The 16,774-nt window shown below is 46.8% G+C and overlaps 1 protein-coding gene across 1 annotated transcript; it reads right to left on the minus strand.

Moving 5' to 3' along the window:
- Positions 1 to 6,210: 6,210 nt before the first annotated feature.
- On the minus strand, positions 6,211 to 15,664 carry TMEM248 (transmembrane protein 248). Its single transcript, XM_008640340.2, has 7 exons — positions 15,534 to 15,664; positions 13,718 to 13,892; positions 12,889 to 13,174; positions 11,279 to 11,429; positions 10,441 to 10,624; positions 9,889 to 10,032; positions 6,211 to 9,017 (listed from the first exon to the last, which is right to left on the minus strand). Exons 2-7 carry the CDS (start codon positions 13,874 to 13,876, stop codon positions 8,997 to 8,999), a joined length of 945 nt encoding a protein of 314 aa, XP_008638562.1. The 5' UTR covers positions 13,877 to 13,892; positions 15,534 to 15,664; the 3' UTR covers positions 6,211 to 8,996.
- Between the last annotated feature and the right edge of the window lie 1,110 nt (positions 15,665 to 16,774).

A 16,774-nucleotide genomic window follows, 5' to 3' on the forward strand; every position in this document is an offset into this window, starting at 1 on the left:
GCGTACCCCCCCCGGGCTCGTGGCTGGAAGTGGCTGATTTTGGGGAAATGAGCAGAATGAGGCCCAGAGCAGCCTCCCCCTGCAGAGAGAGCAGCAGGGAAGGATGATTCCCAAAAATCTCTTGGCAGCAAGGTCACATCTGGATTTGCAATCAATGGCAAAATTATCAGCAAGGCTGTGTCACAGGAAAGGAGGCTGGGAGGGGGAGGAGGAGGAGGAGAAGGAGAAGGAGAAGGAGAAGGAGAAGGAGAAGGAGAAGGAGAAGGAGAAGGAGAAGGAGAAAGAGAAAGAGAAAGAGAAAGAGGAGAAGAAAGAGGAGGAGGAGGAGGCAGCATTATTAAAGCCCCAGAGGACACAGCCCCTAGCAGAGAAATCTCTCCAGCAGGACCCTGCTGCCTCTCCTGGGCTGTCCCAGCCAGCTCCTGGAAACCCTGTGCTTCCAACAACATCAACATCTGCAAGCTGCTCTCAGGACAATCTAGCCAAAAATAGCAGAGATGTGCTGTCCTCAAGGGCCACGAACTTCTGACCCCACCGAGGTCACACCGTGGGACTCGCACGGAGAGCACTGGGAGCATCACACACCTCCTGCTCAAAGGAGGGTATAAACCACAAAAAGAGAGATTCAACCCCTCCAGAAATGTTGGTTTCAGTGAGATTTTGATCTCAAGCCCTGATCCTGTTCAGAGGCAGCAGCTCACCCTACTCAGCAGAGCCTCACCCAGCCTGTCCCCATCCCTGTCAGCCCCCAAAGGACAATGCTCCTCTCGCCTGGGAGCTCTGATCTGATGATTGAAATATTCCCAGATCAGCACAGCACCAACAGGACTCGAGGGACTCAGGGGAGGTGCCAGCAGCAGATGGCAGGGAAGGGGAGCAGCACCTCGGTGCCAGCACCCTGCACCAGGGAGCTCCTGCCACGTCCTCTCCATTCCATCCCACCAGGAATGGTGGCCTGGACTTCATTTTTGGGGTAGCTCTAAAGGTCAGCTCAAATTTCTCTCTTTCTGCAGCCGCAATGCCACAAACGACTCGAGGCTGTTGCTGCAGCAGCAGCAGCACCTCCACCCCAGGCTGTGTTATTTATGCACTCCCAGCCCTCCCCTTTTCCACTGATTTGCCCAGATCCCGGTTCTCAGCCACGTGGAAGTGCTTCCCAAAGGATCGCGGCTTTGTCAGGGCAACCATTCCAAGGGGTCCATTGTGTTCCCCCTGAGCTTTCAGCGAGCCCAGGCAAACAAAAGCAGGCGAGTCCCGGCGGGCTGAGCTCCGGCAATCCCTGGATGCCGGGGGCTCCTTCCTGCTGCCATCCCTGGATGCCGGGGGCTCCTTCCTGCTGCCATCCCTGGATGCCGGGGGCTCCTTCCTGCTGCCATCCCTGGATGCCGGAGGCTCTTTCCTGCTGCCACTCAGCTGCAGCACAGCGCCTTTCAGCTCACTGTCACCAGGGTCCCTGCCAGCCTGTGCCAGGCTGTGAGGAGATGCCGGGCACCGCGTGTGGGCTCTCCTCACCCCACAGCCTCTTGTTTGCTCCACACGCCTCCAGTCCCTCCCGGGAAATGCCTGAGGGGAGGGTTTTCCTCTGGAAAACCGCTCTGTGACAGTCTGCATCCGTCCTGCACACAGAATGCGGGTGGTGTCACCCTGGTGATGGCAGAACATCCTTGTGGGAGAGGCATTCCCGGGCCAGGCGCTCCCGGGAGCTCTCCCGTGATCCAGGAAGGTTTCCTACAAACCATTTCATCCATGCACGATGGAGTGCCATGAATCATTACAGGAGCCAGGAGCTCGCCTCGCTGCCCGACAGCAGCAGCTTCGTTCAAAGCCAAGGGTGGAAGGAGAGGAGCTCCCGCACCCATCATGGCAGGGAAACTCGGGGATTGTGGCTTTAAATAAAGGAGGAGGCGTGGGGAAGCTCAAATCTTCCAAAGAACAATTGGCTGCCTAATTCCCGTTGCCTTCAGGGCAAAGTTAGGCTCAGGAGCTGGGTCCTGGGCAGGAAACGGTGAAGTGGATCTGAGGCATTATTCTGGAAAGAGCACTTTTCTACAGCAAATATCGCTGTTGATATTAATTCTGAATTAAGGCAGACCCTGTGCTTGGTACAGAACCAGCATCAGACCCGGGGCGGGGCTGAGCTTTACGGTTGTCACAACAGACAGAAGCAAATCCTCTGGAATTCCTCCTCTAATCGATAGCAGGAAAAGGTTTGTCCGATTGCTCCGACCTTTGCTCACTCAGCCTTGTGCTCACCAGGCTGGGCTTCAATGGGGGGGGGGGAGGGGGACCCACAAACCAAATTTATTCCTTACAAATCTCCTGCTCTTCCCTTTCCCTGCCTGGAGGGAAGACCTGGGAAAAACAAACTCACTCGCCAGACTTTCCCCAAGCAGCTGCTGATGTGGGATGTTTGTAATTCAGAGTTCATCCATGGCCTGGGATGCTGCTTAGGGGACACCTCGTGCCTGCTGCGGAGTGCTGAGCTGGGTTTGCTGTTTATTGGGAATACAGATGGGGATGAAAGGACAAGGAATTTTTTAAGGGAGGTGTTTTGGTGCTCGGAGGCTGTGAGGACATGGTGGGGAAAAAAGGGGAGCAGCACGGCCACGCTCCTGAACCCCTGAACCCGCAGGTCTCTGTGTGCTGGGAGTGCCTCTCCCACTGGGAGACCTCCCGGCTCTCCCAGCCCCATGGGCACCTCAAGAGGAAGCTGTGGGTAAAGCCAAGCTCGCTGAAAAATCCCCGTTTTCATCCCACACCTGCCCTCAGTGCACAGAACCGGGGCGCTGCCAAACCCGAACATCACCCGAAGTGAGAGACCCCTCGGGAACACCGGGATGGAAACCGCTGCCGTTCAAGGAATTTTTCTTCCCTTCCACAGCGAATCCGGACCCGCTCGGGGCAAAGGACGGGCTCGTGCCGCCATCCAGCGGTGCCCGGCGGGGACACCCCGGACAGGGATAGGGGACACGGGGACACCCCGGACAGGGACACCGGTGAGGGGACACCGGGGACACCCCGGACAGGGGCACCTGCACAGGAACACCCGATTAGGGACCCCTGTCAGTCCGCAGGGATCCTCCCTCAGGAATCCCTGCTCCGAGATCCCCCTCCAGCCCCTCCGTCCCCAGAGAAGCCCCTCCATTCTCAGGAATCCCCGCCCCGGGATTTCCCCTCCAGACCCTCAGTCCTTAGAGATCCCCTCTCAGGGATCCCCCTCCGGACCCTCTGCCCCCAGGGATTCCCTTTCCAGCCCCTCCATCCTCAGGGATCCCCGCTCCAGGATCTTCCCACAGCCTCTCTGTCTGCGGGGATTCCCCACTCCAAACCCTCCATCCGCAGGAATTCTCCCGCAGACTCTCTGTCCGCAAGGATCCCTGCTCAGAAATCCTCCTCGAGCCTCTCCCTCGGCAGGAATCCCCGCTCAGGGATCCTCCTTCCAGCCCCTCGGTCCTCAGGGATCCCCACTCAGGGATTCCTGCTCCATGCCCTTCTGTCCTCCTCAGGGATCCCCCTCTCCTGCTCCTCCATTGTCCTCAAGGCTCCCCACTCAGGGATTCCCACTCCAGCCCCTCCTTCCTCCCCGCTCCACACCCTCTGAAGCCCCTCTGGGCTTCTCCTCCATCCCCCTCCATCCCTTGGGATCCCCCTCCAGCCGCCCCGAGCCCCCTCAGGGCACAGCTCCTTCCTCAGTTTGCCCCAGCGCTACAAATCCTTTCCCTGCTGGAATTCCAGGCTTCTCTCCCTGACCCAGATCCTCGTTCGGTGTCTCCTCGTATCCAGGCACTTTCAGGTCATCTGCATTTCCTGGGATCTCACGGAGGGTTTCCTTTTGGAAATGTGCATTTTTAAGCTGTTTTTCCCCATTCCCTGAGCCTTAAGGAACAAATCCATGATTTCAGGAGGGTGAAGATCAAATTAAGGAAATCCATGATTTCAGGAGGGTGAAGATCAAATTTAGGGGCACGTCCATTGCTCTGAGCCACAGCGAGCCCTCACCCCCCATAATCACCTTTTTTTTTTGCCATTTGTGCCTTCTAGGTGACAATTTTGGCCAAGGACACCCCTGTTTTTCAGTCCCTCACCTCACCTGAGCTGCTCCTGGGCTCTCATCCTTTCCCCACAGACAAAACAACTCTGTGGTGTGATTATTCCATGACCAAAGGGAATATTTTGCCCCACTCCTCACTATAAAACCCCTTCTTTCTGGAATATTGCCAGCAGGGATCCTTTCAAAGGACAAATGCCACGGAATTGTGACATTTTTTATTCACAAACATTAAAAAAAGCTGCTCTCTGCCTTTCCTTTTTATCACTACAGATTGAATCTTATTATTTATCCCATCGAGGTGCACGAATCCTGTTGCAAGGAGCTAAAAAAGAGGCAGCCCAGGGAAATCCGTGCTTAGACGCCAACAGTTTCTTTAACATCCTGTAAAGAAACACCTTCAGAAGGGAATATTGGTTCTGCCAGGAAGCCTTGCAGGGCAGGACAGAGCCTGGAGCAGCTGGGATGGCCCATGGGATGCAGTTTGAAGGTGACAGCAGAGCTGTAAAAGCTCTTCAAAAAGGAGAAACACAAACCAAGCTGTCCCAGTAACCCAGGAAAAGGCACAGCAAAGGAGCTGGCAGAGAGCCTCTGCAGGGCTCTGAGGGACAGGGATAACTCAGGAATGGTGCTGAAGGAAGATCCAAACCCAGCCAGCTCCCAGCTGGCTCCTTGTTTTGGGAGCTGAGCTGTTTCCAGCCCAGGGGTCACAGACACCTCAAGGTCAGGCCACAGACTGCGCCCAAAAAGTTGGAAAATCTTCCAGAAAGGATCCACAGTGGATCCTTTGTGTGTGCAGCTCCTGAGGATCTTCCAGGACAGTGCTGGAATCCAAATTTTGGTGTCAGCAGACAAACGAGTCACAGGAGTTAAACAGAAACATGAGGTTCCACCTCCAGATTGATTTTCTCCCTGCCAGGCAATTCATCACCGGCAAAGTTTTGATGAGTGCTGGAGGGAAAAGGAGAATTTACAACCCAAATTCCAGCAGCTGCTGTCACACTCATTCAGAGGAAACTTTGGAGAGCAACATTTCATGGAAACTCTTTTATTTCCCACAGAGAAGCTGCAGCAATTTCCCTGCTGGTGCTGATTTTCAGTGCTGCTTTGCTGTAAAACCCAAATATTTGGCACAAAGCAGCTGATGAAAGGAATTCCCTTCCTTGCTGGCAGATGGCAGCTCCCATCCCAATCTGCAGCAGGCTGCTGAGGTTGGCTGGAATCTGATTTCCAACACGGCACGTGTGGGTTTTTGCCGGATGAGCAACCTTTATTTCATTTTTCCTTGCCCTTATTTGCAGTTTGTTAACAAACCCCCCTTAAAACACCAACTTTCAGCTGCTTTTACAGCCAGACCCAGGAGGAAGCTTTGGAAAAACCTCACTCAAGGCTGTGGCATGAAATTACAGCAACTTTCCCTGTGGAAAAGGCTTGGGAAGGGGTCCAGGCAGGATTGTTCACCTTTTATTAATAACCAACCAAATTCAATCACAGATAGATTTGCTCAGGGTTTTCTCCCCAGTTTATTCAAGTGTAACTCCCTGAAACCAGGATTTTCTCCAAGGAATTTCATGTGAAACTCTTTGAACAAAGCCTTGTCAAACAACTGCTGCTGGTTATGGAAGGGAGATGGTTTAATAAAAGGATATGTTCTGCTGCCTTTCTCTCCCTCTCTGCTGGCTGAGGGACAGAATTCAGGCCATAAACGATTTCTTTGCAACCTGGAGTAGCAGCAGCCTCACTCCCCATTCCAGGCAGGCATTTCAGAGCCATACCAAAGGGATGGGTAAAAAAAAATTTGAATTAAACTCACTTTTGTCTCCTAATTCTCAGTAAAAACAATAAAATGATGTCACAGACTTGCTTTTAAGGGATGCTCTCATTCCCACCAGGTTTGAACAGGCACCATTTGCATGCTTTGAAGTGCTCTGTTAACAAGGAAAGGCAACAGGAGAGGTGGGTTTGGATCACAATTTTTCCGTTTCTCGTTCCCTACCCCCCAAACCAAAGGAAGAAAAAATCTACGTAAAGTGCTCACTACGCCCTGGGCACACAAAAAGGTTGAAATTTCATTTTACTGCAGATTTTTCCCTGATTTCCTCATAAGTTTGGATGTTTTAAGAAGCTCTGCAGCCAGGGGGCTGTGAAAATAAAGACAAGGATAAACTTCATAGTTTTTATTCTGCAAAGCAATATGCACATCTTACAAACACAAAAATTAATCTAGGAGAGAAATGTCATTTCCAAATCAGCTATTAACCATCATGCAACAAGACAAGTGAAATGTAAGAACAAAACAAAACCAAAAAACCATCTTGAACCCTACAATCACCTGCAGAGGGTTGAAACCAAGGCTCAGATTTTCTATGTAATGCCAAAGGAAATGCAAAAAAAAAAAAAAAAAGAAAATGGCAGCTTTCTAAGAACAAGAAAACACGTACAAATAGAATCAAAACTGATTCAAGTCATAGTTAAAAAGAAAAAAGAAAACAAAAAAAGGAAAGATCAATATGATCTGAACTTTAATATTAAGTTTTAACTCTTCTGTTTGGCTGCATTTAACTTTGTACATTGCCTGGGAACAATCCAATATTCCTCAGTATTCCAGCATGTTGGCCTGCTGGGACACCCTGCACCTCCCTGCTGCAATCCAGGGGGGGCAAAGATGGACTGAGGCCAAAAAATCCAACTCTCCAATGTTTTCCCTTTTGCATTTGTGGGTCACAATCTTTAATATTCCTGGGGGGGGGGGTGCAGAAAGTGGGGGAGAAGTTTTCAAGCAGACTCCTTTCATTCCCAAAAGTTTTCCCCAACAGCGCAAGTTCCAGTTGGGATATTTGGAGCTGGAATTTGTTGAAGGAGAAAGGATTTGCTCTGCTTTGCTGAAGGAGTCAGGTGTTGTCGGGTGGTTTTTGGGTATTTCCAGGATTTGCACCACCTCTCTCCCAATCCATCTCCTGTTCCTGCCTGTGGTCCCCAGATCAAGCCACCCTCAGAGGCAACTCTTGGAGTGAGGATTAACACAGAAGGCTGGGCTTGTGTGATTTAGGACCAGCTCAGGCTGGGGTTTAGGACCAGCTCAGAAGAAGCTCTCGGCCTGTTTCACTTCCCTGCCTCACCCCAGGGGAAGCAGCATCAGCCCACAGCAGCATCAGGAGAAAACTGGAAGCTTCTTTTTATCCCTAAACTTCAAACCAGGCCACCTCTAAAGCTTTGCCTTAACATTCCCTGGAGGAAAACATGTCAGTTAATCCCACTTAAGGAACTGAAATTCTAGGAGGAAACGTGTTCTGAAGGAAACTGTGACTGTTCAAACACTCTTGAGACTTGTGAACTTACTGAAGTCCCAACACACACAGACCAGGAGCGGTGTCTGGAGGGAATAAACTGGGAATTGTATGCCAGCATCACTGAGACTATGAGATTCTCACTTGGCTTTCTTCTTCTGTGGAGTTTGGAGCAAAAAAGGAGGAAGAAAAAAAAAAAAAAAGCCTGTGTGAATAAATGAATGGATGGATGCAGAGCTGTCACACCACCTGGTGAGAAATCTGGGAGAAAAGATGAAAAGTCAATTAAGGCAACCAGTGAGATTTTAAAAGCAGTGGTGGAAATGTCTGCAGGAAGAGCCTGACCCCTGAAATTAAGGAGGCTGCTCAACAAGGAGCCAGGAAGAAAAACCAGCAAAAGGCAGAATGGGGAAGGGAGAAATGCACAGAATAAAATCTCTGACTGAAGAATGGACACAGAGAACAGAAAGGGTTTCACTGGGTCGTTTTCTTTGACCTTCCTCACAACAGCCCCACTCTTGTGGCCATTTTCCCCTGAGTGCACAGCATTAAATGGCAACTTAGTGGGACAGAGCTCAGCAGTGCCATTGTCAGCTGCCCTCAGAGCTGCATGCACAGTCCCAGAGTGAAGCTCTGCAACAAACTCTGGGATTTCTTTTCCTTTCACTATTTGCACTTGCCCAAGGCTGTGCAGAGCCCCAGCAGGCTGTTAACACAATACAGCTTTTTATTAATTTTCACTTTCTAGAAAGAAAAAAGAAGAAAAAAAAGTTTACAGAAAGCTGCTCTGCAGCAGAGACACACAGTCCTGGCTGGAGGGCTGGGGGTGGGAGGCCAAGTGGAAAAGTCTTCCAGATAAGTCTCTGTGCTGACTGGTTCTCTGGCATTCAGCAAGCCAAATGAAAAACCAAAAAAACCAACCAAAACAAAAAAAAAAAAAAAAAAAAAAAAAAAAAAAAAAAAAAAAAAATCAAACAGTTCTTTTCAGTAAGTAAGAGTTTAAAATGGGACTTCACTTCTTAATTTTTTTACTACGAATAAAAGCACAAGTTTGTCCTAAATACAGCACTATTAAAATGTGAATATGTATTTTTTTTTTTTCTTCCAAAAGAAAAAAAAAATAATCTAAAATGTTGATATCTTTTCTTGCAAGCAAGGAGCAAATGGAATAAAGTATGAGGCCACACAAACACACATTGAATTTATGTCGTAGATTGGTGGCTTTGGAAATGCAGGATTATATCAAAGGTGCATACTTGGTTCAAACACACTGTACAGACTGGGCAAAAAACCAAACATCTCTTGGTTGCTTTGAGACACTTGCAAAGGCATCTTCACCTGCCCAGGTGCAGCGAGACAAAAATCTCTGGCTCTGCCTCTGTGGAGCCTTTTCACTGGAGTTATCTACACCAACATTGGGGGTGTCCCCAGGGAAGGGCCAGAGCGTTCCGGCCGCGCCGCGGGACGAGCGCATCTCCTCAGACCTGCTCTGGATATTCTGCTTTTATAAATATGTACAAATCAATTACAGGCACTTTGAAATGTCTTTGGTTGGAATAAACCAACATTGCAAGGTAATGGATTCACAGAGTGTTAAGACCCAGGCTGGGTTCAGCAGGCAATGGTTTTGGTTGTTCTTGGGGGAAGGAGAGGGGGGATTTTTATGCTTCTGACAAAGCAACCTGGAAAAAAAAAAAAACAGAGAGAAAATATTTAATTAAAGGCAAATTCTTAATCCTGTAACAGTGATATGACTTATCTCTGTGCAGCTGGCAGAGCTGTCCTTGACTTTTCAAAGCAGCTTGGAAAGTCTGACTTGGAAAGGAAATCAAAGCGAGTCTGAAGGTCTTTTGTACTTGGCAAAAATCAATAGAATAAAAGTCCCAAACCACTCAAAACCAAAAAAAAAACCCAAACAAAAAACACCTACAAAAACCATCCCAAACCAGCTTACACCACAAAATATCATCAAGATCAAAAGGTGTCAACACTGGCTTCCTACTTCTCAATTTAATATATTCATATTTAATCCTTCAGGCAAACTGCAGGTCCCCAAGGCAGTATTGAACAATGACTCTTTGAACAGCTTTGTTATTAACTTAATTCTGATTAACAACCAATAACTCTTTCAACAGCTTTGTTTTTAACTTAATTCTGATGAACAACCCTTAGAATTATGTATCATGTTTTACTCAAAGTTTTCAGTCTTTTGTAATAAAAGAGAAATAAAACTATTTGATGCCACCTATTCACTGCTTCACACAAAACAGTTCAAGTAGCGCCAGAATTATGGCAGAAGAGTCCCAGCCCAGCACTTCCTGAGCTGCAATAATTCACTTCTGGAGGAGAGAAATCTCATTTGGAGGATCTCCAAAGCACTTGTGTGGATTTTGTAGCCCCCACCTGCACTGTCCATAATGAAGCACCCATGTCTCTTTGAAAGGCAATTCAATCCCCATCTCCAGAGACAAGAAAAACCAGTCTGTCCTGTGTCCAAAAGGAGCTTTGCTCTGTTTTCTTATCAGAGTCAATATTTTGTTACCACACACTCACCTTTTCAGAGCAGAACTCTGTGTTGCTTTGCCTCAGCTTGCTTGGTCTGCCTTTAATGACTGCATAGCAGAACATTGTAATCACCATCACAAAAAGGAAGTAACTGGTGTGCATGAGATGCAGGTTTATTAGGGAGCGATCATCCTGCACACAGAAAAGCAAATTAAAACCATTTATTGACTTGGCACGTGATATCAAAGCAGTAATTACCAGTTCAACCCAGAAATTACTTCAGGAATCAACTTCCTCCCCTTTACACAGCAATGGAAGTGATTCCTAATTGTGGCACAAAATGTTTCTGGTCTTAAAAATCTGTTATAGATATTTTTCCAAATACTGGCAGAGGCTTTTGAGAAATGATTTCAAAGTATAAATGGTGGTTATTAAGAGCTGTGAGGCACATGGATGAAGATCATCAAACCCACTGGGGTGGAGCATTCTCGGCCCTTGCACCACACAATAAACCAGCAGCAAAAATGACAATTTCAGGAACCATACTGAATGAAAGCAGAGCATTTACTGAAAATACCAGAGGAACAGCCCAGCACTTACATCTGGAACGATAACAGTTAGTTTGGGATTTAAAGCATGGTAGACTTTCCCAATTGCTCCTTTGTAACACCAGAAGGGGTTGTAATCCTGGGCGTATTTCGTGTTCGAGTCCCTCGCCGTGGTGAAGATCTTGTACCACAGAGTAGCATTGCTGTAGGTTTCAGGAACACAATGTGGTGGCTGACTGCAACAAAACAGAAATCATCAGTACCCTGAATTGCATTTGCCACGTTCAACCAGGACAACTCTTCATCTCAAAACATGGGTTTAGTTTGGGTCTTCCAAAGCAACAACAAAACCCCAAAGTTTAACCAAAAGGGTCTATTAAAAGCCACATGATTGCTACACTAAAATTAGAATTTAACTGCATGTTGTTGCACTGAGCCAACATCCCACAGCTTAACTGGAAAAACACTGGTTTTCCTAAGGCTTCACAGGTCGGATGGAACAGTGTCAGGGAATCCAGAGAAGACAAAGGGAAGATATTCTGGTGAAGGCAAAGCAGCATTTGCCTTGTGCTGATCTCTCAGCAGGGAAGGGGGTAAGAACCTTAGTGTCAAATCTCATCTCTGAAACTCAGTTATGGGGTAAATTCCTTAAATTTCCATGGATTCTCTTGCTCCCAGTGAATGTTAAATCACAGTTGAAAGGCAGTTTAAAACACCCTCAGAAAGATCTCAAAGACAGCAGAGGTTTCCAGACAAATGTTTTACCATGGGGGAAGGAGCGCAAGGACACAATTTCCACGATCGACAGGAATTTTCACAGGGAACTAACAACTCAGAGGAATTAATGAGCCAGGAAGCAGCCCATGGAGCAGAGTTCCCAATGCACTTACACTGTGACTGGGAATACATTGCTGGCTGCTGTCACAGTCATGCAGGTGGTGAACACAACCTGCTCGCAGTGGCCGTGCAGGACACAGTCATCGGAGTTCCAGGCAGCTGGCAGGGTGAAGGTGATGTTTATTTCCTCGTGGGATTCTCTGCCTTTGAGAAAGAGAAAAGGAAAGCTGGGTTTTGCTTCACAAAAGTATCTGAGCAACGATCACTGGGATAAGGAGAACACACAAATGACTAAGGCAGGAAGTATCACCCTTTGAATCATCCAGGATCTTTATAGGCAACAGAGCAAGCAAAAAGAAAGATAAAACCCAAAACAAACTACAAAATCCCCCAGCTGCTGCTCTTTCTAATCTCTCCCAGCCCAGAACTGGTGTCATCAGGCTGCTTTCAGAAATTAAAAACTGTTTATAAGTGAATTCATGTGTGTTCAGAGATATTTATTAGAAAAGTCTTTCTCCTCCTAAGAACTTTGTTCCGCATTTGTTTTTTCTGATGCTCCCTTTTCAAACTGGAGATATTTATGTAGAGAAAAAGGTGTGAGCAGATACTGAACTGCACACTAAGTCATGTATGATAACTCCATGTGGAGAATTTCAGGCTGAAAATAAATCCAGGCTGCTGCAAATGGAACTTGTATTTGGTAGCTCTTAAAGCAGTAACAAAATAACAACAGAAAATACAGCAATGCACATTTGCAGCTCTCCAAAGGTTCAAGACATCCAACATTATTATAAAACGCAATTCTGGCTGAAAGCTAACATAAAAGTGAGGTTCTAGTATCAATTTCTATTAATTCTCTATGAACTCCTGTCAAAACTTCCTGGCAGGCAGCCAGAGAGCAGATTGGTCTCTGCGCACCACAGAAACCATAATCATCTTATCTGGTGCTCTTTGTGATATTAAAGCTGATTCACTTATGCATTTTAGATAAACTAGAATTTTTTAGACAACATAATACTCTCTACTGCATCTACGTCACATTTGAAATGTCAGTTGAGGACCTGATGGATCAAGGCAAAACTGAAGAGAGTCACTGTTTGGAATTTTGCTGGCTTAAAAATGACCTTCCATTGTCATTAGGTTAATCATTTCAAACTGCCAAGCCTGATCTTGGCACACCTGCAGGTTCTTTTCCATTCTGAATGCAGGGAAAAGTTCCTCTAACAAACAAGTGAAGGGCTCCATACAGGAATAAACTCACAATAAATCTGGGAACACATCTGTGTTCTGTACATAAGATTCATCTCACCCATAAGAAGCTGGTGAATTTTTATTTGATCATATAGTTATTTAAATCACAGAATTATTTAGAATCATAGAATGGTTTGGGTTGGAGGGGACTTTAAAAACTGTCTTGTTTCACCCTCTGCTATGGGCAGGAACACCTTCCACTATCCCAGGTTTCTCCAAGCCCTGTCCAACCTGGCCTTGGACACTGCCAGGGATGGGCCAGCCACAGCTTCACAATAAAGAATTTCTTCCTAATATTTAATCTAAACCTACTTAGTTTCAGTTTGAAGCCAATCCCCCTGTGAAAGGTTAGAAAAAAAACCTCTAAAAGCCAACTGTAACCTAAATTTTAAAAAGGTCCATCCTTGCCTACCTGAAAGTCCAATCTGGTGCCCAAAAATTGTGGAGCTTAGGTGTGTGACATTGCGAGAGTATCCCCCAAAAGGTCTCAGAGGGTCCAGGGTCAGCGTGATGGTGACAGAGATGTTGATGGGACCGGAGTCCTCGAGGGCCTGTGGGGACTGTGTGGAAGACCTGGCCTGCCCGCTGGTCACAGTGCTTTCTGGAGTTGTGGTGTCGTTGAGGAGGTGCTTTAGGGTTTCATTCTCAGATATACAGAAGTCCAAATCATTAAACCTCAGGAGGAAAGTATTCCAGTCCTTAAAACAAAGGGGGAAATTTCAAGCAGATGAGGGAGCTCACGCCTCTCTCGGTCCCATCCCGCCCGGTTCCAGGCCATTTAACAAAAATCACACGGCTCACAAAGCAACACAAACACCACCAGGGCTGGCTCAACAACAGGAAAGTTGTTTGGAGAAGTCAGATGGGTTCAATCCCAGCTCCCTCCCCTGAACTAATAAGGAAACTTGGTCTGTTCTCACCACGCTCCGGGGTGAGCCGTTTCTGACGAGGTTTCCCTCGTTACAGGACAGTGCTGAGGTAAGAAGTTCCCCAAACCAGCTAAGTGACCCTAAATAACAAACAGAAAGGTTCCTAGCCGCAGCAGGGAAGAACCATGACAGATGATTTGGCCTCATCCTTGATATAAAACAAAACTAACAAACATTCACTCCAACAGCCCTTCTGAAAGTAAAATGAAGACAATCCCCCACACAACTCTGTGCTCTCTATGAGGGAAAAAAACCCCCATCATTAACTTCAGGCATGTTTTCCAAATTAATATCCCTGCTTTTTGCACATACCTCTGTCATTTCTGGTGATTTGATCTCCTTGATTTTGAAGAAGTAGCCCAGTGTCAGGAAGGCGATGGCCATGGCGCTCACGCTGATCATAAAGACCACGAGCGGAGGGCGGCTGCTGATATAAACCTTCAGGTTCTCCAACAGGTTTATGTAGAACATTATTCTGATTGTTCACCTGAGGGCAAAAGATGTTCCAACAGAGTCACTGGAGTGTGTGTTACAGGAGGGGGTTGGTGGATCACGTAAGACAAAAGTTTGACAGCAAGAAATAGGATCTTACACAAAATGAGATTCAATTACGTGGCTGTGCTGTTCACTGAGCATGGAGTGTGTGCCTGAAATGCAGCAGCAATCAAAACAGGCTCCACATCACCTTCTCAGGGCCTCAAACTGCCAGCTGGGAATGGATTTGAAGAAATGAGGGCTTCCAGCACAGCCCAGCATCGCTGATAAGTAATAAACCCAGTTCTTGCCTTTCCCCAGGCAGGGTATCACTGCTACATTTTAATGCCAGTAGTGTCTGAATGCACCAAGTTACAAATCAAACTTTGCACATCCTTTGGAAACTGAAGCTGGAGCCTTAAGGATCCCTCTTCACCCCATCTCAAATGCCTCTATTTTCAAAACAGGATCTGAGAAGCAGCCCTACATCACTTTAGGCTTTTGCATCAAGAATCCTGTGGACAGAAAACCCTAAAAACTGCATTAGGGTGGAGGCTGGAAGATTCCTGGTCTTTATTTAATTCTTGCAGGATCTAGAACTTTTTGTTTTGTCTGTAAGCAAAGCCAGGACCTTACATGCTGAGGAAATGTCCTCAGTCATTAATTTTTGCCCCAAATATAGTATTTTGTCTGATTCCCTTCCTGAATGTTCATCTGCAGAGTAAAAAGACCCAAATTATTGTATCAGCTTCCCCACCTCCATTCACAGGGAAAAGCAAACAGTCCAGTGTTAAAGGGCAGCCTTGTGTCATCTCCTTCAGAAGCTCTGCAAGGAGGAACTCCCAGCCAACCTCTTATTTTTGTCTTACCTAAAATCCTGGCTGAAGAGGCTTTTAACCCCAACTAAACCACTAAGGCAGGAGCTGTTCCTAGCAATGTGCTGCTGATCTCCAAAATTCCCAGGGAAAGGCAGAAAGAATTCTGCACTGCAAGGGTTAAAGCTGGAGCATCCATATGGATCTGGTAACATTTAATTAAGGCTCCCTGAAGGTCTGGATGATCCCCGATGACTCCCATTATTGTCATTTACAATCCAGGTGCAGCAGGGCTGAAAAGTGGCAGCTCTGAGGATGAGAGAGGGACAGGGCAAGGCAAGAGAGGGATCTTTGATGTGAGCTATTGATTTCAGAGAAAACAAGAGAAGGGTAAAGGAGGAGCACTCAGACAAAGCCTTTTTCAGAGCCCACAGGGTACAATGATCCCAACTTCCTTGTGTATACTCAGGATTTTACTGGCAGAAATGCTTCAGTTCCTGTTAACAGAAGAAATATTGACAGAACCTGCAAAGAGGGGAAAATCCAACTCAGGGAGAAGAGACAGAGGTGCAGTGCCAACAACACAACCCTGGGCTGTGCCTGCTGACTCCCCACTTGCTCTCCTGGCTGAAACCTGCTGAGACAGAGCTCTCCAGAGCTCAAGATCACATCCTGGGTTTATTATTTTGCACCATCAACCCCTTTCCATACACCCTGCAAAGCCCAGGAAGTTTTCCTCAGTGAGAAGTGGGTGCTGCAAACATCTCTGCAAACCCAGAGCGAAAAGCAGGGAAAGAAGAGGGAAGAAAGGCAAAGATGATGAGAAATGTGCACCTTACCAGAAGTTTGTCCCAGAGCAGCTGTGGCACAGCCAGCCAGGCCAGTGCAGGTGTCAGGAGACAGGAGGGACAGGGGAAGGGAGAGCTGGGGCTGGCAGGGATCATGCTGGGAATGATCCGCCCTTCTGCTCGTTCTGCCTATCTTGTCCCTGGCAGCAAATTCCTTAAATGAGCCTGAGCTAAAAATCCCAAACGTTCCATCCACAAGCAAAATCCCAAACACTCCTTCTAGAAACATGGGAGATGTGTGGAGATGGAAGGCGATCAAAACCTAAACTAAAGCAGAGTTGTAGGCAGTGTCCCCTCCTGAGTTTCCTTGTGGAAAGAACACAGATGCAGGGTTTATTGCAGCTTTTAATCAGGGCTGAGTGTCACCCACAGCACATCCAGGGCTGGGATTCCTTTTTTAAAGGGGTTTCCAACACCTCCATTAGAATGTTTGTTTACCACAGGGTCTAAAACCAGCTTTAAAAAAACCAGGATGTGCTGAAAAGCCTTCCCAGAGAAATATTTGGGCTAATATTTTTATGTAAGAGATCACCAGCTTTTAAGTGCCAGTTGTTTAATATGCTGCCATAACTCAGTGGCTTTGAAAGCAATTAGAAAATGCTATAAGCTGCAATTTCTGAGGAATAATGTGCCTTCGGAGCATTTGTGAGGGGAAAGGGAACAACTGTGGATTTCAACACTGGAGCTGACATGAAAATAGCAGTGCAAGGAAGGAAGAATGTTTCCATGCTGCTGCCTGAAGAATTACTAATTTTTTTACCAAAGTGCTTAAATAACTTTAATTATCACAGAACTTGTGATTCAGATCAGTGCATTACATCAAAATGTCCACGGATTTTAAGGGTTCCTTAAACTCCTCTCTGTTAGAATCACAATGCATCACAATTCTTCTGCCAGCTCTTGTAACTAACTTCCTCCTCTGCGTAACTGAATAAGTTAAAGAATATCACTTAAACTTTTATTTCTTGTTCACAGAGTTAAAACAAACAAACCAACCAATGCTTTTACCTCCTGGCAGGTCAGGCAAGCAAGATCAGATTTCACTTTTTAGCCAAATAAATAATTTAGTGAGCGGCTCTAATGACTGCTGCTGCCTCTCTCCACTCCAGCAAAGCCTTTTAATACTTGGTGCAATAAAAATCTCCCCAGTCAGCCTAAATAAGGAGCTCAAGTGCAAGGGGAAGAATGAAAACTGCCAGGCTGGAACATTGGCCACCAGCTCCAAGGTAATT

The sequence above is a fragment of the Corvus brachyrhynchos genome, unplaced genomic scaffold (genome assembly GCF_000691975.1).
Source record: "Corvus brachyrhynchos isolate BGI_N302 unplaced genomic scaffold, ASM69197v1 scaffold99, whole genome shotgun sequence".
Taxonomy (NCBI): Eukaryota; Metazoa; Chordata; class Aves; order Passeriformes; family Corvidae; genus Corvus; species Corvus brachyrhynchos.